At 42.3% G+C, this 24,743-nt stretch overlaps 1 protein-coding gene across 1 annotated transcript in view; it reads left to right on the top strand.

Moving 5' to 3' along the window:
- The window catches only part of RGS22 (regulator of G protein signaling 22), a gene marked incomplete at both ends in the record, with an annotated part of 138,470 nt that overhangs the window by 111,769 nt on the left and 1,958 nt on the right, over positions 1 to 24,743 (top strand). The window contains one exon of the mRNA XM_080909406.1: positions 23,408 to 23,439. Within this exon, the coding sequence (XP_080765532.1) occupies positions 23,408 to 23,439 (32 nt within the window). The remainder of the gene's footprint in view (positions 1 to 23,407; positions 23,440 to 24,743) is intronic.

Genomic DNA, 24,743 nt, shown 5'->3' with positions numbered 1-24,743 from the left:
GACAAAAAACATCCAGATGGCTAAAGGCCTTCTAAAGAACAAAATCAACAAGAGCCAGGGCAACCTGACACCTTCAGAGCACAGCTACCCTGCTATAGCAAGCCCTGGATATCCTAATATAACTGAAACACAAGAAAACAATCTTAAATACAATCTTATAAAGATGATGGAGGCCTTTAGAGAGGAAATGAATAAATCCCTTAAAGAAATAACCAAACAGGTGAAGAAAATAAATAAAACTGGGCAAGACCTGAATGTGGAAATAGAAGCAAAAAAAAAAAAAAAAAAAAACCAAACAAACAAACAAACAAAAAAAAAAAAATACAGGAGATGGAAGAGAGTCTCTTAGGCATGAAGACACAATAGAAAAAAAAAATTGATGCATCTGCAAAGAAAATTTTAAGCCAAGAAACTCCTGATACAAAACATCCAGGAAATCTGAGATAGCATAAAAAGATCTAACCTAAGAATGATAGGAATAGAAGAAGGTAAGAGTCCCAACTCCAAGGCCCAGAAAATATTCTCAACAAAATCGCAGAAGAAAAAATTTGACACCTAAAGAAAGAGATGCCTATACACATACAAGAACCTTATATAACACCAATTTAACTGGACCAGAAAAGAAAATCCTCCTGGCACATACTAAAACACAAAATATACAGAACAATGAAAGAATATTTAAAAATGGAAAGGAAAAAGGCCAGCTGACATGCAAAGGCAAACCTGTCAGAATCACACCCAACTTCCCAATAGAGACTGTAAAACTGGAAAGGGCCTGGACAAATATTCTGCAACCTTTAAAATATCACAGGTGGCAACCTAAACTACTATATCCAGCAAAACTCTCAGTCATCATAGAGGGAGAAAACAAGCTATTTAAAGACAAAAATCAAATTAAAAAAAATTTATCCACAAATCTAGCCATGCAGAAAACACTAAAAGAAAAACTTCAACCCAAGAAGGATTAACTTGCATCCAAGAAAGCGCTGGAAGTAATTCCATAATCATAATAGCAAAAAAAAAAAAAAAAAAAAAAGAAAAGAAAAAAAACAAGAAAATCATACCAAACACACACACACACACACACACACACACACACACACACACACACACACAACTAATATCAAAATAACAGGAAATAACAGTCACTGGTCAATATCTTTCAACATCAATGGATTCAATTCCCCAATCAGAAGACACAGGCTAACAGAATATAAGTGGAAATAGGATCCATCATTCTGCTGCATACAAGAAACACACCTCAGCATCAAAGATAGATATTACCTCAGAGTAAAAGGTTGGAACAGTTTTCTTAGTAAATAAACCCAAGAAGCAAGCTGGAATATCCATCCTAATATTTAATAAAATAGACTTTCAACTGGAAACAAAGAGACAGGGAAGGATACTTCATACTCAAAGGAAAAAAATCTACCAAGATGATATTTCAATTCTGAATATCTATGCCCCAAACACAGAGGCACCCATATTTATAAAATAAACATTGATAAAGCTTAAAATGCACATTAAAACCCACACATTAATAGTAGGAGACTTCAACATCCCACTCTGACCAATTGACAGGACATCCAGACAAAAACTAAAAAGAGAAATAAAGAAACTAATAGAGATTATGAATTAAATGGACCTAACACATATCTATAGAATATTTTACCCACAAAACTGAATATACCTTCTCAGCACCATATGGATTCTTCTCCAAAATTGACCATATAGTTGGCCACAAAGCCAGCCTCAAAAAAATACAAGAAGATGTTAATTGAACAACTCTCTATTCAATGATCTCTGGGTCATAGAGGACATAAAGAAATAAATGAAAGACTTTCTAGAAAATGAAAAAACAAAAGCACAAGTTATAGAGGACATAAAGAAATAAATGAAAAACTTTCTAGAAAATGAAAACAAAAGCACAAGTTTATGGGATGCAATGGAAGCAGGGCTAAGAGTTCATAACACTCAGTGCCTCCATAAAGAAATCAGAGCTTCTAGTTTTTTTGCCTGTGCCCAGAGGTGACCCTGTGCTACAGATCTCTATCCATAGACCCTGCTGGGAGATAGTTGGTCCCCTAGAAGTGCTGAAATATCTGAGAGCACAGGTAAGACCACCACTTCTGCTCTGAGAACCCCACCTGGATTCCTCAGGACACAGGAACCAAGTGGCAGTCTGGGACAGGATCCTTCTAGTTTCCACCTGTGTCTGGAGCTGATCTATTGCCAGAGAATTCTGTATCCAGACCCCACTGGGAGACAGCGAGTCTCACAGGATTTCTGATACCCCTGGGAGTACAGGTAAGACCTCCACTGTTACAAGAGAAAACAGTCCAAAGCCTCAGGACACAGGAAATCTAGAAGCAGTTTGGGATAGGATCCTTCCACTTTCTGTCTATGCCCTGTGCTGGCCCTGAGAGCTGGTCCCCCAGAAGTGCTGATACACCTGAGAGCACAGGAGGGTCAAGCCACTGACAGAATCAGCAAGACCAGATAACACCAGAGATAAGCAGTGGTGAGAGGCAAGTCCAAGAATCTAAGCAACACAAACCAAGGCGACTTGGCATCATCAGAAACCAGTTACTCCACCACAGCAAGTCCTGGATACCCCAACACACTGGAAAAGCAAGATTCTGGTTTAAAATCATATCTTATGATGATGTTATAGGACTTTAAGAAGGTAATCAATAATTCCCTTAAAGAAATATAGGACAACACAGGTAAACAGGTAAAGCCCTCAAAGAGGAAACACACACACACACATATAAAACAGGTAAAATAACTGAACAAAACCATCTCTAAAATTGGAAATAAAAACAAAGAAATCACAAAGGGGACAACCCTGGAGGCAGAAAACCTAGAAAAGAGATCAGGAATCATGGACACAAGCATTACCAACAGAATACAAGAGATAGAAGAGAATCTCAGGTGCAGAAGATACCATAGAAAACATTGACACAACCGTCAAAGAAAGTGCAAATGCAAAAAGCTCCTAATCCAAAAACATACAGGAAATCCAGGACACAATGAGAAGATCAAACCTGAAGATAATAGGCATAGAAGAGAGCGAAGATTCCCAACATAAAGGGCCAGTAAATATTTTCAACAAAATTACAGAATAAAACTTCCCTAACCTACAGAAAGCAATGCCCATAAACATACAAGAAACCTACAGAATTCCAGATAGATTGGACCAAAATAGAAATTCCTTCCATTATATAAGAGTCAAAACAACAAATGAACAAAAAAAGAAAGAATATTAAAAGCAGTAAGGGGAAAAGGTCAAGTAACATATTAAGGCAGACCAATTAGCATCACACCAGACTTCTCAGCAGAGACTATGAAAGCTAGAAGATCCTGGACAGATGCATACAGATCCTAAGAAACCACAAATGCCAGCTCAGACTACCATATCCAGCAAAACTCTAAATTAACATAGATGGAGAAATGAAGATATTCCAGGACAAAACCAAATTTTCACAATATTTTTTCACAAATCCAGCCCTACAAATGATGGAAAACTCCAAAACAAGAAGAAAAAATTACATGCTAGAAAAAGCAAGAATGCAATCTTTTTTCAACTAACCCAAAAGTAGACAGAAACTCAAACAGAATTCTATCTCTAATAACAAAAATAACAGGAAACAAGCATCATTGGTCCCTAATATTTCGCAACATCAGTGAACTCAATTCCCCAATAAAAAAGACATAGACTAACAGAATAGAGACTTAAGGAGGACACAACATTTTGTTGTATACAGGAAACACACTTCAGTGACAAAGACAGACACTACCTCAGAGTACAAAAACTGTAAAATGATTTTCCAAGCAAATGGTGCCAAGAAACAAGCTAGAGTAGCCCTTCTAATATCAAATAGAATCGATATTCAACCAAAAGTTATCAAAAAACATAAGGAAAGATACTTCATATTCCTCAAAGGAAATTGCAGTTCTGAATATCTACGCTCCAAATACAAGGGCAGCTACATTCATAAAAGAAACCTTACTAAAACTCAAAGCACACATTGCACACAATAGTGGGAGACTTCAACACTATACTCATGAAAACAGAAACTAAACAGAGACACAATGAAACTAACAGAAGTTGTGAACCAAATGGATCTAACAGACATCTGTAAAACATTTCATCCTAAAACAAAAGAATATATATACTTCCCAGCCCCTCATAGTACCTTCACCAAGATTGACTATATATAATCAGTCAAAAAAAAAAACAGGCTTCAAAAAATACAACAAGATTGAAATAATCCCATGCATACCATCATATCACCTTGGACTAAGACTGGTTTTCAATAATAACAAAAACAACAGAAAGGCCACATACATGTGGAAGCTGAACAATGCTCTATTCAATGATAACTTGGTCAAGGAAGAAATAAATTAATTAAAGAATTTTTAAGAATTTAATGAAAATGAAGGCACAACATACCCAAATTTATGGGACACAATGAAAGTAGTGCTAAGAAGAAAAAAAAAATCACAGCTCCGAGTGCCTCCAAAAAGAAACTGGAGAGAGCATACACTAGCAGCTTGACAGCACACCTAAAAACTATAGTACAAAAAGAAGCAAATGCACCCAAGAGGAGTAGATGGCAAGAAATAATCAAATTCAGGGCTAAAATCAACTAAGTAGAAACAAAAAGAACTATTACAAAGAATCAACAAAAACAAGAATTGGATCTTTGAAAAAATTAACAAGATCGATAAACCCTTAGCCAGACTAACCAGAGGGCGCAGAGACAGCATCCAAATTAACAATATCAGAAATGAAAGGAGAGACATAACAACAGAAACTGAGGAAATTTTTTAAAATCATCAGATCCTACTACAAAAGCCTCTACTCAACATAACTGGAAAAGCTGGAGGAAATGGACTATTTTCTAGATAGATACCAGGTACCAAAATTAAATCAGGATCAGATAAACCATCTAAACAGTCCCATAACACCTAAAGAAATAGAAGCTGTCATTAAAAGTATCCCAACAACAACAACAATAACAAAAATCCCAGGATTAGATGGGTTTAGTGCAGAATTCTATCAGACCTGTATAGAAGACCTACTACCAATACTCTCCAAACAATTCCACAAAACAGAAACAGAAGGAACACTATCCAATTCCTTCTATGAAGCCACAATTACACTTATACGTAAACCACACAAAGACCCAACAATGAAAAAAAACTTCAGACCCATTTCCCTTATGAATATCAATGCAAAAATACTCAAATTCTCGCAAACCAAATCCAAGAACACATCAAAATGATCATCCATCATGATGAAGTAGCTCCATCCCAGGGATGCAGGGATGGTTCAATATATGGAAATCCATCAACATAATCCACTAGAAAACAAATTCAAAGAAATAAACCACATGATCATCTCATTAAATGCCGAGAAAGCATTTGACAAACTTCAGCAACCCTTTATGCTAAAAGTCTTGGAAAGATCAGGAATTCAAGGCTAAACATAGTAAAAGCAACATACAGCAAACCAGTAGCCAACATCAAACTAAATGGAGAGAAACTTGAAGCAATTCCACTAAAATCAGGGATTAGACAAGGATGCCCACTCTCCCCATACCTATTCAATATAGTAATCAAAGTGTACCCAGACCAATTAGACAACAAAAGGAGATCAAAGAGATACAAATTGGAAAGGAAGAAGTCAAAATATCACTATTTGCAGATGACATGATATTATACTTAAGTGACCCAAAAATTCCGCCAGAGAGCTCCTACAGCTCATAAACAACTTCAGCAAAGTGGCTGGATATAAAATTAACTCAGACAAATCAGTAGCCTTCCTCTACTCAAAGGATAAATAGGCTGAGAAAGAAATTAGGAAAATGACACCCTTGACAATAGTCCCAAATAATATAAAATATTTTAGTGTGACTCTAACCAAGGAAGTGAAAGATCTGTATGACAAGAACTTCAAGTCTCTGGAGAAGAAAATTGAAGATCTCAGAAGATGAAAATATCTCCCATGCTCATGGATTGGCAGGATTAATATAGTAATAATGGCCATCTTGCCAAAAGCAATCTACAGATTTAATGCAATCTCCATCAAAATTCCAACTCAATTTTTCATAGAGTTAGAAAGAGCAATTTGAAAATTTATTTGGAACAACAAAACAAAACAAAACAAAACAGGATATTGAAAACTATGCTCAACAATAAAATAACTTCTGGGCGACTCACCATTCCTGACCTCAAGCTGTATTACAGATTAATCATGATAAAAAACTTGTTGAGCTGGAGAGATGGCTCAGCAGTTAAGAGCACTGACTGCTCCTCCAGCGGTCCCGAGTTCAAATCCCAGCAACCACAGGGTAGTTTACAACCACCTGTAATAAGGTCTGATGCCCTTTTCTGGTGTGTCTGAAGACAGCTACAGTGCATATAATAAATAAATAAATAAAAACTGCATGATATTGGTACAGAGACAGGAATGTAGATTAATGGGATAGACTTGAAGATTCAGAAATGAACCCATACACCTTTGGTCACTTGATGTTTGACAAAGGAGCGAAAACCATCCACTGTAAAATGATAGCACCTTCAACAAATGCTGCTGGTTTAACTGGTGATCAACACATAGAAGAATGCAAATTGATCCATTTTTATCTGCCTGTACAAAGCTCAAGTCCAAGTGAATCAAGGACCTCCATATAAAACCAGATACACTCAAACTAGTAGAAGAGAAAGTGGGGAAGAACCTTGAACACATGGGTACTGGGGAAAAGTTGCTGAACAGAACACCAATGGCTTATGCTCCAAGATCCAGAATAGAAAAATGGGATCTCATAAAGTTGCAAAGCTTCTGTAAAGTAAAAGACACTGTCATTAGGGCAAACTGGCAACCAACAGAATGGGAAAAGATCTTTGCCAATCCTACATCTGATAAAGGGCTAATGTCCAATATATACAAAGAACCCAAGATGTTAGACTCCAGAGAATCAAATAACACATTAAAAATGGGGAACAGAGCAAAAAAAAAAAAAAAAAAAAAAAAAAAAAAAAAGATTTCTCAACTGAAGAATATCAAATGGCTGAGAAGCACCTAAAGAAATGTTCAACATCTTTAGTCTTCAGGGGAATGCATGAGAGTCTGCCTCACACCAATCAGAATGGCTAAGATAAAAATCTCAGATGACAGCAGATGCTGGCGAGTTTGTAGAATGGAGAAAGAGAAACACTCCTCCATTGTTGAAGGGATTGCAAACTGGTACTGCTCTGGAAATCAGTCTGGTGGTTTTTCAGAAAACTGCACATAGTACTACCTGAGGACCCAGCTATACCACTCCTGGGCATATACCCAAAAGATGCTCTAACATACAACAAGGACACATTCTCTACTATGTCCACAGTAGCCTTATTTATAATAGCCAGAAGTTGGAAAGAACCCAGATGTCCTTCAACTGACGAATGAATACAGAAATTATGGTACATTTACACAACGGAGTGCTACTCAGCTATTAGAACCAATGACTTCATGAAATTCTTAGGCAAATGGATGGATCTAGAAAATATCATCCTGAGTGAGGTAACCCAATCACAAAAAATACCATACATGGTATGCACTCACTAACAATTGGATATTAGCCCAAAAGTTCATCTTTCCCAAGATACAATTCACAGATCACATAAAGCTCAAGAAGAAGGAAGATCAAAGTGCAAATGTTTCAGTCCTTTTTAGAAGGGGGAACCAAAATATTCTCAGGATGAAATATGGAGACTAAGTTTGGAGCAGAGACTGAAGCAAAGGCCATCCAGAGACTGCCCCACCTGGAGATCCAGCCCATATACAGCCACCAAAAACCAGACAATATTGCTGATGCCAAGAAGTATATGCTGACAGGTGCCTGATATCGCTGTCCCTGAGAGGTTCTGCCAAATCATGACAAAAACAGAGGTGGATGCTCATAGTCAACCACTGAACTGAGAATGGGGTTCTTAATGGAGGAGTTAAGAAAAAAAATTGAAGGAGTTGAAGGGTTGTGCAATCCCATAGCAACAACAGTACCAACCCATCAGAGCTCCCTGGGACCAAACCACTATCCAAAGAGTACACATGAATGGAGCCATGACTCAAGCTGCATATGTTGTAAAAATAAAAAGGAGATAACCTTTTATCCCAACCTAGTGCCTGGTCCCATAGGGCCACATTGCACTACAGGGTATCTCTATCTTAGTGGCTCCATGCCACCTCTAAGAATTCAGTCATGGTTCATTCCACCCACCCCTGCTCTTTCTGTCCTGGGTAGTCCAAGAACACCCCAGTGTATTGCTTTCACACACTGTTCTCCAACATCTGGTACAAACATGACTCCACAATCATCAACTTATCAAACAGGTTTATATGTTAAATTCTCAATCTGCAAACCCTCTACACAATAAGCTTACAACCAGTTGACAAAGATATAAACTGCCCACCTAGATAAAATAAATTGACCCATAGAAACCCTTAGAAATAATTGTAACAACCTTATCCATCTAGAGATGTGCCTAGAGGAACATCTATGTCTGCTTCCATGTTGCCTTCATCATGAATCTCCTGCCTCTCTCCTTCTCTTCTACTTTATCAACTTTGTTCCTGCCCCCACTCTCTACTGTCCAATCATGCATCTGCTCAACTTCAACCTACAACACATAGCAATGGAGGGACTTGTTGGGCATCAACGGGAGAGGAGAAGCTTTTGGTCCTGCAAAGGCTCGATGCCCCAGTGTAGGGGAATGTCTAGGTGGGGATGTGGGAAGGGGTGGGTGGGCAAACACCCTCATAGAAGCAGGGGAATGGGGGATAGGATAGAGTGGATAAAAGGGAATCCTGAAAAAGAGATAACATTTGAAATGTAAATAAAATATATCCAATAAAAAAAAACTGGAAAAAATGTAATTAGAAAGCTCTCATACTAGCAATTTAAAAGTATACATGAAAGCTCTAGAAAAAAAAAAAAAAAAAAAAAAAAAAAACAAATGCAAGCTCACCAAAAAGGAGTAAAAGGCAGATAATCAAAATGTAGTTCAAAATCAATCAATTAGAAACATAGGAAACAATAGAAAGAATTAAGAAAATCAAGAGCTGGTTCCTTGAGAAAATCAACAAGATAGACAAACCCTAACCAGGAGAAAGACAGTTTCCAAATAAACACAATTAGTAATGAAAAGGAGACACCACAACTGACATTGAGGAAATTCAAAGAACCATTAGGTCTCCAAAAGACTGTAATCCACTAAATTGGAAAATCTTCATGAAATGAACAATTTTCTAGATAGGCACCACTTACCAAAGGTAATCAAGATCAGGTAAATGATTCGCCTGCCACATAACACTAGAGAATTAGAAGCAGTCATTAAAATCTCCCCACCCCAAAAAGCTCATGGCCAGATGATTTTAGTGCAGATTTCTATGAGACTTTCAAAAAAAGAGCAAATTCCAACACTCCTTAAACTATTCCACAAAATAGAAACAGAAGGAACACTACCAGAGTCATTCTGCGAGAATACAGTCACCCTAATATCTAAACCACACAAAGACTGCCAGAAAACAGAACTTCAGACTGATTCCAATTATGAACATTAATGAAAAAGTACTCAATAAATATTTTCAAACTGAATCCAGGAATACATGAAAGACATTATCCATCACAATCAAGTAGGCATCTTCCCAGGGATCAATGGATGGTTCAATACATGAAAATCTACTACCATAATCCATCATATAAACAAACTGAAAGAAAAAAATTGTATGAATACCTCACTAACCACTTAAAAAGCTTTTGATAAAATCCAACAGAGAAATCAAGGATGCAGGGCACATTCCTAAACACGATCAAAGCAATATTCAGCAAGGCAATAGACAGCATCAAACTAAATGGAGAGAAACTTAAAAGCATTTCCACTAAAATTAGGGACAAGTAATGGCTGCCCACTTTCTCCTTATCTATTCAATATAGTACTTGAAGTTCTAGCCAGAGAAACAAAAGGAAATCAAGGGGATACAAATTGGAAAGGAAGAAGCCAAAGTATTGCTATTTGCAGATGATTTGGTAGTATTCATAAGTGACCCCCAAAATTCCACCAGAGAACTCCTATAGCTGATAAACACCTTAAGCAAAGTGACTGGATACAAAATTAACTCAAAGATATCAGTATTTCTCCTTCATACAAATGATAAATGGGCCAAGAAAAAAATTAGGGAGACAACCCTTTACAATATAGCCATGAATAATATAAAGTACCTTGGTGTAACTCTAACCAAGCAAGTGAAAGATGTGTATAACAAGAACTTCAAGGCTCTGAAGAAAGAAATCGAAGAAGATCTCAGAAGATGAAAAAAAAAAAATCTACCATGCTCATGGATAGGTAGGATTAACACAGTGAAAATGGCCATCTTACCAAAAGCAATCATCAGATTCAATGAAATCCCTATCAAAATTCCAACACAATTTTTATAGACCTTGAGAGAGCAATTCTTAATTTTATATGGAAAAACAAAAGGCCCAGGATAGCCAAAACAATCCTGAAAAACAAAAGAACTTCAGGAGAAATTACTATCCCGGCTTAAAGCTGTACTACAGAGCAATAGTGATTTAAAAGGGTGGGGCATGGCACTGGTACAAAAACAGACAGGTTGATCAATGGAATCGAATCAAAGACCCAGAAATAAGCCCCCACACTTGTGGACAGTTGATTTTTGATAAAGAACCCCAAACCATACAATGGGAAAATAAAAGCATCCCCAAAAAATGGTGCTGGCCTAACTAGATGTCTACATGTAGAAGAATGAGAATAGATTTATATTTATCACTCTCCACAAAACTCAAGTCCAAGTGGATCAAGAACCTCAACATAAAATCAGAAACACTAAATCAAATAGAAGAGAAGTAGGAAATAACCTTGAATGCATTGGTACAGGAGACAACTTCCTGAACAGAATACCAGTGGCTCAGGCTCTAGGGTCAACAATTAATAAATGGGACCTCATGAAACTGAAAAGCTTCTGTAAGGCAAAAGATACTGTCACTAGGACAAATCAGTAGCCCACAGACTGGGAAAGGATCTTCACCAACTCTACACATGACAGAGGACTTATATCCAAAATTTATTAAGAACTTAAGAAGTTAGACACCAACAACCCAAATAGCCCAACTTTTAAAACGGGGTACAGAACGAAACAGAGAATTCTCAACAAAGAAATCTCAACTGGCTGAGAAGCACTTAAAGAAATAGCCAGTGTCCTTAGTCATCGGGGAAATGCAAATCAAAACTGTAGTGGGTTTGGCCTAATGTTGCTTGTGTTCTTATGTTAATTTGAGTCCCCAAAATTGTTTGTACCAGAGTCTTCACATCCACATGTAAGACACTGAGGGACCCTGACCCCAGCCGGTTCTAACTGGTAGATAAAGATGCCAGCACCTAATGGTTGGGCAGATAAACAGAGGTAGGACTTTAGGATTTTCCCTGGACTTGGGACTGAGGGAAGAGAAGAAGGTCCTCCGTGGCGGGGGAGTGTGGAGGAGAGAGAGAGACTTCCTGCCCGAGAAGGTGCAGGACAGAGAGGTACAGCAGCCACATGAAGGAGCCAGGCGGGCAGCAGGAACCCCCTGCCAGAACTTATATATCAATAACATTGCTACACAAAACAATTCTGAGGTACCACCTGACAACCATCAGAATGGCTAAGACCAAAAACTCAGGTGATACCGAATGCTGGTGAGGAGGTGGAGTAAGGGTAACACTCCCCCATTGCTTGTGAAAGTGCCAACTTGTACAATCACTTTGGAAATCAATTTGGCGTTTTCTCAGAAAACTGGAAATAGTTCTACCTCAAGACCCAGCTATAGCACTCTTGGGCATATACCCAAAAGATGCCCTACTATGCCACAGGGACACTTGTTCAACTATGTTCATAGCATTCATAATAGCCAGTAACTGGGGGTAACCTTGTCTTAGTCAGGGTTTTTATTCCTGCACAAACATCATGACCAAGAAGCAAGTTGGGGAGGAAAGGGTTTATTCAGCTTACACTTCCACATTGCTGTTCATCACCAAAGGAAGTCAGGACTGGAACCCAAGCAGGTCAGGAAGCAGGAGCTGATGCAGAGGCCATGGAGGGATGTTACTTACTGGCTTGCTTCCCCTGGCTTGCTCAGCCTGCTTCCTTATAGAACCCAGGTCTACCAGCCCAGGGATGGCTCCACCCACAATGGGCTGGGTCCTCCCCCCTTGATCACTAGTTGAGAAAATGCCTTACAGCTGGATCTCATGGAGGCATTTTCTCAACTGAGGCTCCTTTCTCTGTGATAACTCCAGCTTGTGTCAAGCTGACACAAAACCAGCCAGTACAATTGACCCCTTGTCAACTTGACACACAAACACATCACTATTAAGCCTCAACTCTTATTTTCTTGTTCATACCCAAGATCTAAATAACCTTAAGAGTCCCACAGTCTTTACAAATTCTTACATATTAAAATTTCAATACCTTTAAAATATCATCTCTTTTAAAAAACAAAGTCTTTTTACAATTTAAAGTCTCTTACCTGTGGGCTCTACTTCTTTCAAGAGGGAAAAATATCAGGGCACAGTCACAATCAAAAGCAAAATCAATCTTTAACCATCCAGTGTCTGGGAATCCACTTACGAACTTCTGGGCTCCTCCAAGGGCTTGGGTCACTTCTCCAGCTCTGCCCTTTGTAACACACACCTTGTCTTCTAGGCTCCAGCTGCCTGTTCTCCACTGCTGCTGTTCTTGGTGGTCATCTCATGGTACTGGCATCTCCAAAACACTACTGTCAGTCCTGGGGACTATTCGCCACTGAGGCTGCACTTTCACCAATGGCCTTCCATGGCCTCTCACAGTGCTGAGCCTCAGCTGCTCTCCATGACCCCTTCATTCCTTCAAAACCAGTACCACTGGGTGACTCTTACTCATTACCAAGTCCAGCCACAGCACAAGGTACAACCTTGGCTATCTCTGGAACACAGCCTCTGTGCTCTCAGGAAACAGTTCCCAGAAGATTTCACCTCAGTGATGCTGGTCTCTTCTTAATCACCACTAATTTCTTAGCTCCAGGTGACCAGCATCAATAGTCCCAGTAATGCAAAAGTTTTGCTTTAGTCATTCTGGTATCTTGTTAATCACAGCTGATTCTTCAGCCCCAGCTAACCAAAACCACAGCTTCTTCACAATCAAAACAGCAACAGCCCTGATAAGTCTTTAATCTTCCCTCTAAAATTTCACAAGCCCTGCCTCCATCTTAAGCACTGTTCTCAACATTATCTTCCAAGCTCCTACAGAACATCCCACAGAGCTCTTAACATCCCAATGGCTCTTCTAGCTCAAAGTTCCAAAGTTCTTCCACAGTCCTCCCCAAAACATGGTCAGCTTGTCACAGGAATACCCCACTATGCTGGTACCAGTTTGTCTTTGAGTTTCTATTCTTGCACAAACATCATGACCAAGAAACAAGTTGGAGAGGAAAGGGTTTATTCAGCTTACACTTCCACATTGCTGTTCATTACCAAAGGAAGTCAGGACTGGAACCCAAGCAGGTCAGGAAGCAGGAGCTGATGCAGAGGCCATGGAGGGATGTCACTTACTGGCTTGCTTCCCCTGGATTGCTCAGCCTGCTTTCTTATAGAACCCAGGTCTACCAGCCCAGGGATGGCTCCACCCACAATGGGCTGGGCCATGGATGGCTCCACCCACAATGGGCTGGGCCAGGGGTGGCTCCACCCACAATGGGCTGGGCCCTCCTCCCTTGATCACTAATTGAGAAAATGCCTTACAGCTGGATCTCATGGAGGCATTTCCTCAACTGAGGCTCCTTTCTCTGTGATAACTCTGGCTTGTGTCAAGTGGACACAGAACCATCCAGTACATCACTCAACCAAAGAATGGAAACAGAAAAATGTGGTTCAGTTACACAATGGAATACTATTTAGCTATTAAAAAACAAAACATCATGAATTTTGCAGGCAAATGGATGGAACTCGAGGATATCATCCTGAGTGAGGTAACCTGGAGCCAGAAAGACATATAGTATGTACTCACTTATAAGGGGACATTTGCCATAAAGCATGGGACAGTCATGCTCCAATCCATAGACTCAAAGAAACTGGGTGATAAGTAGCCCCCAGGGAGGATGTGTGAATCTCACTCATAATCGAAAACTAAATAGTCATCAGAGGTGGATGGCGAGAGGGATCTGGGTAGGAGAGAGGGTGAGGAGAGGAACAGGAACAGTGAGGAGGGTAGGAGAGGGTTGGGAGTGAGAATGAAAATCAATGGGGGGCGCTTCTCTGGGATTAGCTGAGGCCTGGGATGTGGGGAGGAGATGGAGTGTTATGAGGGTGACCCCCCCCCCGAGATTCCCACCAGCGGGGGATGTAGAGACTGAAGTGGCCAGCACTGATAGCCAGGCAGGAGGGTGGGGGACACCATTCCACCCACAAAACCTTCAACCCGAAATGTGTCCTGCCTACAAGATGTGCAGGGATAAAGATGGAGCAGAGACTGAAGGAACAGCCAACCAATGACTGGCCCAACTTGAGAGCCATCCCATGTGAGAGAGCCAACCCCTGGGGCTATTAATGATATTCTGTGCTATGTGCAGACAGGAACCTAGTTTTACTGTCTCCTGAGAGGCTTCGTCCAGCAGCAGATGGAGACAGATGTGTAGATCTACAGCCAAACATCAGGCAGAACTTGGGGAGTCTTGTGGAATAGTGGGTGATAGAATTCAGCAAGCTGAAGGGGTCGAGGACACTACAAAAAGACCTATAGAACCAACTCACCTGGGCCCATTGGGGGTCACGGGGACTGGGCCACCAAGTAGGAAGCGTGCAGGGGCTGGACCTAGCTCCCTGTTCCCCGCCATTGGACTCCCTTCCAGTAGCTGGACTGCCTGGGCCTCAGTAGGAAAGGATGCTCTTGGTCCTACTGTGACTAGATGTCCAGAGAAGGGTGGTACCCAAGGAGAGGGTGTTTTTCCCCCTTCTCTGAGGAGAAGAGGAGGAGGCAATGGAGGAGAGGGAATTTGTAAGAGACTGGGAGGGGAGAGGGAAGGGGGCTGTGATCATGATGTAAAGTGAATAAGAATAAATAATCACAACTGCCCAAAAGATTTATTTACCTTCATTTTTTAATACAAGGATAACCTTTACATAATGCACAATAACATATGCCTATAAACTTTTGTCTCAGCCAGGGTTCTGTTGCCGTGAGGAGACACCAGGATTACCGCAGCTCTATTTAAAACAAACAAACAAAAAAGCATTTACTGGGGCTCGCTTACAGGCTCAGAAGTTTAGACCATTATCAGCATAGCGGGAAGTATGGTGTCACAGACAATGGTGCTGGAGAGGGAGCCAAGAGTTCTACATCCAAATCCACAGGCCTGGCTTGAGCATTTGAAACCCGAAACCCCACCCCAATGACACACTTCCTCTACCAAGAACACTCCGACTCCAATAAAACCACACATCCTAACCTTTTCAAACAGTGCCACTCCCTCCGAGCACCGGGTGGCCATTTTCATTCAAACCGCCACACAGTCCCAAGTCTGCGTCCCAGTCTCATTGTTTTTGTTGATAAAGTTTTATTGGAACTCACAGTTCTTTGTCTTTTGACTATGAGTACTTTGGAAAGAGTTGAGTAGCGCACGCAGACACTTCTACGCAGAGGTACCTTTGGGTTAGTTTTCCCCAGTCCCCTGCCCCTCCAGGATCCACACTTCCCATTTACAGAGCTTCTCATCCATCCTTGGATTGTTTGGAGGCAAATAATCAATGTTAAGTTTCAACCCTGAGGTACCTATTTAACATTACAAAGCAGACCTGGCCTCCAGGTTCTCCCAGCATCCTTCAGTCCTACCTGGTACAGGGTACGGCTGGCCTATCTGGCCCTCTACTTCGAACTCTCTAGGTTCAGGGTCATGACCACACCGGATGCTCCCCCCATGTCTCTCCCACGCATCTATAGCAAAGTTTCTCCTCCACTGTGGGGCAAGTGGAACTGTGTCACCTGACAGAAAAACTGGTAAGGTTGAGCAGATTAAGGGACCCCAGCAATTCTCATAATTGAAAATGGTAGGAGTTTCAATCTGCTCCGTACCAGATTCCTGCCCTGGAGCACGTGACCGCAACACTCCATTAAGAGGACCATGGCAGCTGGTCACGTAGTGCAGAGCCCAGATTCATCCGTGCTAAGCCAAGAGTCATCACTGCAGAAGTTTCCTGAGGCCAACCTTTTTCACATTGTTCTCTAGTGGGTTGGCAATGCTCAGCATGTGAGTTTTCTTTCCTGTCTGCTGAATTCACAAACGATCTCACACTTATCTCCCTCTTACCTTTACTTATTTCTATTTTATTTCAGTACCGAGTGTAAGGAAAAGATGACGGGGCACCAATGAAAGGGAAAGTCACTGAAAGGAAAAGTCACAGGGCACCAATGTTGTGAAAGGATGACGATCTGAGTCACGGCACCAATGTTAGGGGAAGGATGAAGAGAGTGGGGGGCATATGGCCCATGGAGGTGCGGCGAGGCCTGAGGGCAAAGGGGATGCCTCTGGGGGGGTCCATGTTGGGAATCCTTTCCCTGAGGGACCAGCCACACAATGGTATAGTACAGAATAGAGTTTATTCAGGTCATGGGAGAGTTAAGAGGGTGGTAGAGGCAGAGAGAGAAGAGAGAGAGAGAGAGAGAGAGAGAGAGAGAGAGAGAGAGAGAGAGAGAGAGAGAGAGAGAGAGAAGTAGAGGAGTAGAGGCCGGCCATGAGCACGTGGGAGAGAGGGGGAAGGGAAAGGGAAGAGGAGGGGTAGGAGTGGGAGAGCAAGGCTGCAAGAGAGGCCAAGAGAGAGAGGAGGGTCAAGCAGCTCCTTTTATAGTGTCAGGTCACTGGGGCGGAGCATGCCTGGCCACTGTTGGGTAATTGAGGAGTGGGGTATACCTGGCTGTTGCTAGGTAACTGAGGGGTGGGGTTTACAGAATCCCAACACCGAGTTCTAGTGTCTGGTGCTGGTGCTCCAGACTCTTCTCTGACAAAAGTCTTACCTACTGGTGCTAAGAAGATGGGTTGCCCAGGTCGTCCCCTCCCCACGAGGGCTAGTGCAGGTCCAGGAGCACAGTGGTAATTCTAGTAGTACATTACAGTGGTGCCATTCAGCTAGATAACTCTTAAAAACGAGGTTGAAGCCAGACACAGTCCACCTCTCGTGAGCTGTAATCTTAAATCCAGAGAAGATGGCAGGTCACTGAAGAGGGAAGGTACAAAGTGGGTCAGGTCTATTCATTCTGATACGTTGATGGACAGGGTCCCTTTTGAAAATGTTACTGGGGGCCCCACATTATAATTTTTAAAAATGTGTGTATGGGTGTGTTGCCGGCGTGTGAGTCTGAGCCCCGTGTGTAGGCAGTGTCTGTAGAGTCGGGAGAGGAAGCTGGAGTTACAAATGCTTTGAGTTGCCACATAAGATTGAGAATCGAACCTATGTTCTCTGCAAGAACGGTGAGTGCTCTTAACCCCTGAGCCGTCTCCCCAGCCCAAGGCAGCAGTACAGTGTGAATGTGACTATGCGTTCCTCTAACAACTGTAAGCCCTGTCCTGCTGCTACAGTGACCGTCTACCCCGCAGAACATCTGGTAACTAAAGACACCCATGTTTATTGGATTTGATTAGTTCACCATGTCCATAAATTAAAAGAAACACAAGTTCAAAGTGGGGTTCCGGAGTAACTACCAAGAGATTCATTTTTTTTTTTCAAGTCAATTAAAAGGTCGTTATCAAGTGTTCTATCTTAGATAATTTATATCTCTTGGCTTTATTGTATCCTCTTGGAAATTAAAGATACTATTTCTTCCTCCTCCTCTTGCTTCCTTTTTCTTTTTCCTGACCTAGCAAACTTTGATCCTTGTGCTCGTTCTGTCTGCTTAATGCAGCTAAGTTTTACACAGCTCCCACATTTAATGGCTTCGTCTCATATGGGCCCTTATCTAGCTGAAACATCTCTGCATGGCTCCTGTGATTGACGGCTTGCTGAGTCTGGAAAAGCAGTTTTAATTACTAGCTCTGAAATGCCCAGAGGAACCTCAGACCTCACCACGGTGAGGCCGAACCAGCTCTTGATTCTCTAAATAGGACCCAGGAGGGCGCATCTGTCCAATTAAAGCAAACTGAGGGGTATGTGGTAACCGACTGATTGGGATGATACGTCCAGCTGTTAGCAAGAACACAGAGTATACAGAAGGCGCCCAATAAATGGTCACCATTGGCCAATGAAGGCTGCCAGCGAGGCAGATTTACTTTTCTTTCTTTTTAAGACATGCAATGGGCTCTCGGGTGCTTGTAGAGACCAGAAGAGAATGTTGCCTCCCAACAGGCCCCTAGGGAGTGGCGATATGAGGAGGTGTGGCCTTGTTGGAGTGGGAGTGGCGATATGAGGAGGTGTGGCCTTGTTGGAGTGGGTGTGGCCTTTGGGAGGAAGTGTGTAGCATAACTAACATAAGGGGTAGGCTTTGAGGTCTCAGAAGTTCAAACCAATTCTTTCTCTTGCTGCCTGTGGATCCAGATGTAGAATTCTCAGGTCCCTCTTCAGCACCATGTCTGCCTGAATGCCACCACGCTTCATGCCATGATGACAATGGACTGAACCCCTGAAACTGTGAGCCAGCCCCAATTAAATGTTGCCCTTTATAAGACTTTCCCTGGCCATGGTGTCTCTTCACAGAAATGAGACCCAAATGAAGACAGTGCCAAAAACTCCAGGGTTCCTCAGATCCATACATTCAGATCTGGTGATCATAAGGCAGGTTCTGTTCCGAGATTTAGGGCCTCTTCACAACTCCGCTGGAGGCCAGAGCTAGACCTTGGGAGACCATTAATCCAGGGTAGAGCTCCAAACTTTTGTCTTGTCGTTAACCTAGAAGAAAGATATCATGATGTCCACCATAACGTAATTCCAGGGTTCTGGTGAAGGACCCTAGGGGCTTTCACCAGCCTTCCACACACCTCAGGAGGAGCAGGAACATTCTGGAAGGAATAAAACAATGTCAGTCAGAATGTACTGACTGATAGTCACCTGGCCCTTCCTGGGGAAGTGAAATTAACATCAAAATACAAACGTCTGCAAGACAATCTACAACAGCACACACATATTCTTGGCTTTCAACTTGACTGTTTCTGGAATTAACTAGAAGGCAAAAATGAAGGCCACACCAGTTAGGAAGTTCTGATTCATTTAAAGGAGGAAAATCCACTTCTAGACTAGATCTTGAGGTGGGAAGACACCCCTTTAATCTGGGCCACCCCTTCTGTTGGAAGCCTAAGGTCAAGAAAGAAAGGAGGTGCTGCTCTTTGCCTGCTTGCCCTTTTCTCAATAGCCTGCCCATTCTTTCACGGGCATTACAGCCTACGTTTGGGTGATTCCAGCATCTGGAGACATCCAGCCTGTGGGCAGAGAAACTACCTGGTTCTCGGACTTTCCGGTCATGGCTGGCAGTTGTTGGATTAGCTGGACTGTGGCCTCTAAGTTACCAAATAAACTCCAGATATAGAAAGAGATAAATAGAAATAGATAGATAGATAGATAGATAGATAGATAGATAGATGGATGGATGGATGGATGGATGGACGGACAGACAGACAGACAGACAGATGGAGATTCATTCTATCCATTCTGTTACTTTGTAGAACCCTGATGAATACACCACAAGAGAATATGCATTAGAAGACACAGGAATCTGAAGAGCCCCTTCAAGGCTCAGTGCCCCTGTTTCCTTCTGGCTCTCACTTCCTGTAGGTTCTATCCCGTTCCAATAGTGAATAGTGCCACTGGCTTCTAACCAAGCCTTTAACCTGTGGCCTTTGGGCACATACACATTTTGTTCTAATATACTTTCTGCTGTGATTAAAACTGTGACTAAAAGCAACTTGTAGGAAGAAAGGGCTTATTTGGTTTACAGTTCCTGGTCATAATCCATCTCTGAGGAAACTCAGGGCGAGCATTATAAGCAGGAGGCAAGATCCAAGGAGGAATTCCATTTGCCGGCTTGTGTGCAGCTTGCTTGGTCGTGCAGCCCAGGGCCACCTGTCCTAGGGTAGCTGCCCTCAGTGGTCTGGAAGCTCCTGTATCAATTCAGAACCAAGACAATCTTCTCAGACATGTGCCAATATGATGTAGGAAATTCCTCAGCTGAGGCTTTCTTCTGTGATTGACTGCGGGCTCTTTCAAGTTGACAATTAAAGCCAAGTAGAGCAAGTTTCAAACAGCCCCTGTCCTAGTCAGTGTTCTATTGCTGTGAAGACACACCATGACTGTTAGGACAGCTCCTACCCCTGGCGATGGCGCCACCCACAGGTGCCTGGAACTTGGCACATCCGTTGCCATGGAACCAGCCAAAGCATTCCCAGAAGACATCGGTTCAAAAACCCACCTTCACCTGGGAGCAAGTGACGTCACTACCCCTATAAAAGACTGAAACCCTCCTCCTCTTCCTCCTTTCTCTTCTCTTCCTTTGACCCTGACCCCTGTCCCATCCCTGTTCTATTAAACCTCTCCACGTGGAGCCACGTTTGTTTCGTGTGAGCCGAGAAATCTAATAAACAGCAACTCTTATAAAAGAAAGCATTTAATTGGGCTGGCTTACAGTTTCAGAGTTTTGGTCCATTATCATCGTGGTGGGAAGCCTGGCAGCGTGCAGGCAGGCATGGCGCTGGGGAAGGAGCTGAGAGTTCTACACTGTGATCCAAAGGCGGTAGAAAGGGACTGTTAGCCACAACGGCATGTCTTGAGCACAGGAGACCTCAAAGCCCATCCTCACAGCGACTCACTTCTTTCAACAAGGCCACACCTTCTACAGCGACACTCCTTGTGGGTCTTTGGGGGGTGTTTCCTTCCAACCCCATCTCCCGCTGCACAGAAACTGTGGGTCTTTGGGGGGTGTTTCCTTCCAACCCCATCTCCCGCTGCACAGAAACTGTGGGTCTTTGGGGGGTGTTTCCTTCCAACCCCATCTCCCGCTACACAGAAACTGTGGGTCTTTGGGGGGCGTTTCCTTCCAACCCCATCTCCCGCTACACAGAAACTGGGTCTCAAAAAAAGTGCACAAGTTTTGAGGGGATGCTTCAAAACTTAGCGTCATTTTTGCATATAAATGAATGTATATTATGTTTCAAGAGTAGATCATATGGCACAAGCTTGCAGCATGCCTTCTTTTTCTTTTCTCTTTCTCTCTTTTTTTTAAAAACAAGACTGCCAAAGCCCAGGCTCAGCTTGGAGAAGGGTTCTAAGAAAAGGGGTTTATGGGTGGAAACAAACACTCGAAGTCAAATCATGGGTCCAAGCTGGCGGCCTCTGTTCTGATAGAGATGTCTCCCCAGAGAGCTCTCTGGGGTAGCTCTTGGCTCAGTAGTGTACTCGAGACAGCTTTTCAGATTGCTCTTTCTGTCTCCGTGTGTATGTGTGTGCGTGCGTGCATGTATGTGTGTGTATGTGTGTATATGTGTAAGTGTGTGTGTGTGTATGTGTGTGTGCTCCTGTTTCTGTGTGTATGTGTGTGTCTATGTGTATATGTGTATGTGTGTGTATGTGTGTGTGTGTGCGTGCATGTATGTGTGTATATGTGTAAGTGTGTGTATGTGTGTGTGTTCGTGCATGTATGTGTGTATATGTGTAAGTGTGCATGTGTGTGTATGTGTGTGTGCTCCTGTTTCTGTGTGTATGTGTGTGTCTGTGTGTATATGTGTATGTGTGTGTATGTGTGTGTTCTGCTCTAGATGGCTTCTTGCTATTCTGAAAATTCTCTGGTTGAGACAGCTCTCTGCTAATAAGAATTCTAAAAGCTCTCTGGATAGTTCATGAGTTTTCTGTAAACATAGTTGTTAGGTTTTTCTGACCAAAAGCAGAAAGTCGGAGAACATCCTAAAGAGCTGTCTGTTCAGTCTTCATAGATCTCCAGATAGCTCAGCTCTCCGTAGAGAAAAATTCTAAAACCAGGAGGGCGGTTACTTTAAGCAAGCTCATCTCCCACAGCGTCTTTTATCTATACATCAGTTCGGTAGTTTCTTCTGGCTTCCCTCTTGGCCGTCCCACAAATCAGCATTCCATGACCGTAGCCCCTTGACTCTCAGGAAGAGAGAGCAAACACAGTCACAGACAATAAGAAAGCAACCCTGGAATCACCGTTCTGACCAGGCATGGATCTAAGTAGACCTGTCCCAGGCTGACCTTGAACTCAGGAATCTGCCTGTGTTTGTGTCAGTCTGTCTTTGTATCTTCCTGACAAACTGACTCATTATGCAGCTGCCTCTGTTCCTTTAGGTCTGTGAAGTCCCTTAAACAATCCATATTGCATCGTTATATTCTCATGGTGGAGAAATTATATATTTTTGAACTCACATTTTTAGAGTTCTTTTCCACAGCCTTAAGGGCTGTCCTGAGGGTCCCAGCACTTACCATTTTGTTGAGATATTAGCCACGCCTCTGGGACTCACGCTGTCTCTGACTATCATGAGTCATTAATATTAACAAGGAGGACTGACCTGGAAGGATAACATAGAAATAGGTATATTATTATACAAACAGGTCTTACACGTCCTGTTCCACTCCTACCGAGGCTGAGTTTGGGACCTACACAAGACAATCTTTATTCATCAATTTTAATTTATGTGTATGAGTGTTTTGCCTGCACGGTAATTCTGTGCGTCACACAAGTGCCTGATGCCTATGCAAGACAGAAGAGAGCATCAGAGGCCCCGATACTGGATTTACAGATGGTTGTGAGCCACCATAGGATACTTGACATTTTACCTGGGTTCTCTAAAACCCCGTATATTGCTTTCAGCCACCGAGCCATCTCTCTAGCTCCAGCCTGCCTTTGATTTAGTAACAGTTTAAATTTTACTATGACTCAAATATTCGGTGTTGCCTCAAAACAGTCACATGTGTTTTATGGGCCATGCAAGAGGAACAGCAAACAGCTTTAGAACTCATGGACTGTGGTCCACCAGTTAGCACAATCACGATGGGGTGCCTCAGAGAGGCAGAGCCCCAAGACTACAAGTCCCGAGGACTCCCTGCTGGTGTGGAGTTTCTCTCTGTGGTCATCACATCCCTTATAATCTATGAGTAGTGTGGAAACTCTAAGCAGGTTTCCAGCCCCTCACTGGGCAGTGCCATTAGCACCTACAATAATAGAAATTATTATTATCTACAATAATTGAAATTAAAATTATTATTAAATTATTATCAAGCTTTGTTGCTGAAACAGATTAATGTTTCAAACACCACCCTCAGAAAGAACTTAGAGACACAGATTGTTAATAAAGTTAGGGTAAGATTGGTGTTGCTGTTGTTGTTAATGGTTTTGCTGTAGGACATCTTGGGGAAGAAATAAGAATCCAGAAGGTGAGCTTTTGGTACTTGAGCAACGGGTTTTTTGAGGCCAGGGAACAAGAACAAATGTAGCCCAATCACAGTACAGGTGATGTGCCTTTCTTGCTAGGGCTGGGCTGCTGTCAAGGTGATGATTAATTTCTTGTACCCATTCCCCGCCCGCCAGCTTCCTGATACGACTTAACGAAAAACTGTTAATGAATAGATGTGCACCCTGAGGACTCAAAGTAGAAATGACTGATTGTTTTTATAGAAAAGATTAGCTTTCATGAGATTACTTTTTAGGATAAATAATAAAATAATTGATCCTTCAGTAAGAGAATTGGCTGAGAAAATAAAATCAAGTAAGATATTGCTAGCTAGAAGAAAAAGACAGTGGTGAGATGTTCTCACGTGCTATGTGCTGGTTCCAAAATGGCAGTGCTGGTGACAGTGCCCTACACAGTCGCACGTTGGTTGGGTAAGCCGGGTAAGCGGATGCCCGAAAGTGGGATGTTGGTGTACAGTAACTTCCGGTTCCTTCAATTCCATCCTCAAAGGTTGGCAAAGGCATCTAATGCCAGCTCAGTCTGAACAGCCTGTGCCGTGTTTCTTTTATGTCTTCTGATGGAGGCTGTGATAATATGCAGCTTGGGCTGAGCCCAAGCGTTTCTTTCTTTCTTCTCGCTATCCCTGGGCCTACGTCTGAAAGCTTCTACCCTCAGTACAATTGAACCTTCCAAGCTGACAGACTCAATCTGGCTTCTGCCTGAATTGCCCTTCTTGGCCTCAGACTAACTTTGGAAATATATTCTAATCTTCTGGCGTCTTTGAATTCTCTGGCTTGTTCTGTGTCTAGCTTACTCTCTGTAACCTGTCTCTGTCAAACTGCCATAGACAAACACTTTTCTTCTCTTTCTTGCTGCTCTCCCTCTCTCTCTTTTAAAAGATTTGTTCATCTATCTTATGTATATAAGAACATTGTCACTGTCTTCAGACACACCAGAAGAGGGCATTAGATCTCATTACAGATGGTTGTGAGCCACCATGTGGTTGCTGGGATTTGAACTCAGGACCTCTGGAAGAGCAGTCAGTGCTCTTAACCGCTGAGCCATCTCTCCCAGCCATTTATTGCTGCTCTTAAGTAGCCTCATTTTTCTGTGCTGTTCCCCTGTGAGAACCTATCTCTGACCTACTCTGTCAAATCTTTCTCTGAGTCAAAACTTGGTCTGCCCCTCAATTAGACACCACATTCAAACATGACTGCTTCTTTCTACAAATGAACTGAGAGACTAGATCTTTTTGGGTTCAGACTGCATCTTAGAGAACCTGACCTA

The sequence above is a fragment of the Micromys minutus genome (genome assembly GCF_963924665.1).
Source record: "Micromys minutus genome assembly, chromosome: 33".
Lineage (NCBI taxonomy): Eukaryota > Metazoa > Chordata > Mammalia > Rodentia > Muridae > Micromys > Micromys minutus.
This window is presented reverse-complemented; position numbering and strand designations above follow the sequence as displayed.